This window comes from Microtus ochrogaster, chromosome 19, assembly GCF_000317375.1.
Source record: "Microtus ochrogaster isolate Prairie Vole_2 chromosome 19, MicOch1.0, whole genome shotgun sequence".
NCBI lineage: Eukaryota > Metazoa > Chordata > Mammalia > Rodentia > Cricetidae > Microtus > Microtus ochrogaster.
Window position 1 is genome coordinate 8,066,656 of NC_022021.1, and position 2,201 is coordinate 8,068,856.

Below are 2,201 nucleotides of genomic sequence, written 5' to 3' on the forward strand. Positions count from 1 at the left end.
TTCCTCCCTTTACCAGAAAGGATTTGTAGGTAGGGTGATTCCTCCCCTCTTCTTCCTCCCTTTACCAGAAAGGATTTGTAGGTAGGGTGATTCCTTCCCTCTTCTTCCCATGGGTACTGATACGCTGCTTCTGTAGTTCCCTCCTTGTTCGGCAGTAACATAGCTCTCTTACTTGGGCAGGTGCTGCCCACATGATAGAGGCTGATGTCCTCCTTCCTAGTGATGGATCAGAGCACGGCCAGCCAATCATGGCCCATCCTCCTGAGACACACAGTGATAACACTCTGCAGGAGTGGCTGGCTGAGGTCATCAAGAGCAACAAGGGCATCAAGCTGGATTTCAAGAGGTATTTGTACAAACATGCGTCTTACTGTTAGAGAATTCACTCGCAGGAAAAACCAACACGTGTGTCTCTGTCTTTGATGTACCTAAGGTGTACCTATCTTTACACCTCAGTCAACTGAAAATGAAATTTTAGGCCTTTATGTGTTTCCAGAATAGACTTAAAAATGTTAATTGGTAAGACTGTTCCTTTAAGACTGAAGTCAGTTTTTATAGAGGGATGTCTTACTTTCCTCTGTAGGTGGAAAACAAAATGCTTTTCTCCACCAGTGCTCTGAAAGGAGAGGCCGTTAACAGAGCCGTCTGTGCAGATTCGGTTTGACTGCTTTGCATTAGCAGCGGCTTTTCTGAAGTCTTCAGTAATCACAGTACCCTTTACAATACTAATTTTCAGAATTGACCATGTGTGTGCGAATGGTTCTCATTTCCCTCCCAATGGCCACCGCAGGAGATTTGCCTTCTATTGTTTTTGGCAATACAGAAACTTTAATGCCTGGAGTTGCTGGGAGGCAGAGTAGCTTCCCACAAGCCCCCAGCAGCCACTGCCATTCAAACGCAGAAATGATGGCAACCCGACCTGTCTCTGAATCATACATACCTCAAGTTATCTCTGGGCTGGAGAGGCAGCTCAGCAGTTAGGAGCACTTGCTGATCTTCCAGGGGACCCAAGTATGTGTCCCAGCACCCATGTCTCGCAGCTCAGAGCAGCCTGGTACTCCAGCCAGGGGATCCAGCACCCTCTTCTGACTTCTGCAGGCACCTGCACCCGTGTGTGTGTCGCACTCATAAACAAAAAAAAAATTAAAAATCTGTAAAATCATATTATCTCAGGATGTGAGTAAGGATTTGAAAAGCTTGTTGGGTTGTTAAGATGACTGTCACTGTTTGTGAGTGAATGCCCAGCAAACCTTGTCAATTTGTTGTAGTGAGTAGCTGTACAGGAGTCTGGATTGACAGGGATGGCTGAGTTAAATAAACATCCAGGAACCAGAGAGATTTGTGGGCTGTTTTGGTCCCGGTGGGAATCACTGAGGGAGTCACCTGAGGATGAGTGCTGAGCCAACCTCAGATCCCAGGGCCAGTCAGTAGCACTGGGCAGTTTAAACACAGCCCGCTCTTCTTCCACGTGTGCAGTGTTTCAAGTGTTGGCTGTAGTCTGTGAGGCCATCTTTGGCGCCCGTAGATTAGCTTGTGCGTTTGTGAGTTTTAGCGGCTATTTTAGTGGCCCACAGAAGGGCCACGCCACTAAAAATAAAAAAATAAATAAATGAAATGAAATGTATCTTTTAAACTTTATTTTATTTTAAATTAAGTGTGTACATGTCTGTATTTGTGTGTACGTGCATGGCAGCTCCTTCAGAGGCAATTTGAGGACATCAGACTCCCTGGACCTCGGTTACAAGTGATTGTGAGCCCCCAGCATGGGTGCTGGGAACCAAACTTGTATCCTCTGTAAGAGCAGCATACAGCATGCTGATCGGGGCTGCAGAGGTGGCTCAGCAACTCCGAGTGTGCGCTGCTCTGCAGAGTAAGAGAAGAAACGTGTTGCACGGTTCTGAAAGCTGTGTGTGTTTTATATACGGTCCCCATAAAAGTCCCAAGAGCTTCTGTTCTCACCTGCATAGGAAGAAATGGAGGCTGAGGGGTAAAGACCCTGCTTTTGCCTAGATGCTTGGTAATGAAGAGCATCAGCCTGGCTGGACATGGGGAGCTCGCTTCTCTGTTCCTGTCTGTGGTGCTTGGGACCAAACACAGGGCCTTGTGCATGCTAAGTGCATGCTCCAGAGTACACGTTCTTCTGTGTGTGTGTGTGTGTGTGTGTGTGTGTGTGTGTGTGTGTGTGTGTGTGTGTGTGTGTG

General features: G+C 47.2%; 1 protein-coding gene across 4 annotated transcripts in view; it reads left to right on the forward strand.

Moving 5' to 3' along the window:
• Window positions 1–2,201, forward strand: part of Fam151b (family with sequence similarity 151 member B) — a 34,723-nt gene that overhangs the window by 10,385 nt on the left and 22,137 nt on the right. For all 4 annotated transcript variants that reach the window (XM_005356502.2, XM_026783833.1, XM_013349656.2 and 1 more), the window contains exon 3: window positions 181–346. In XM_005356502.2, coding sequence (XP_005356559.1) covers window positions 181–346 — 166 coding nt within the window. The remainder of the gene's footprint in view (window positions 1–180; window positions 347–2,201) is intronic.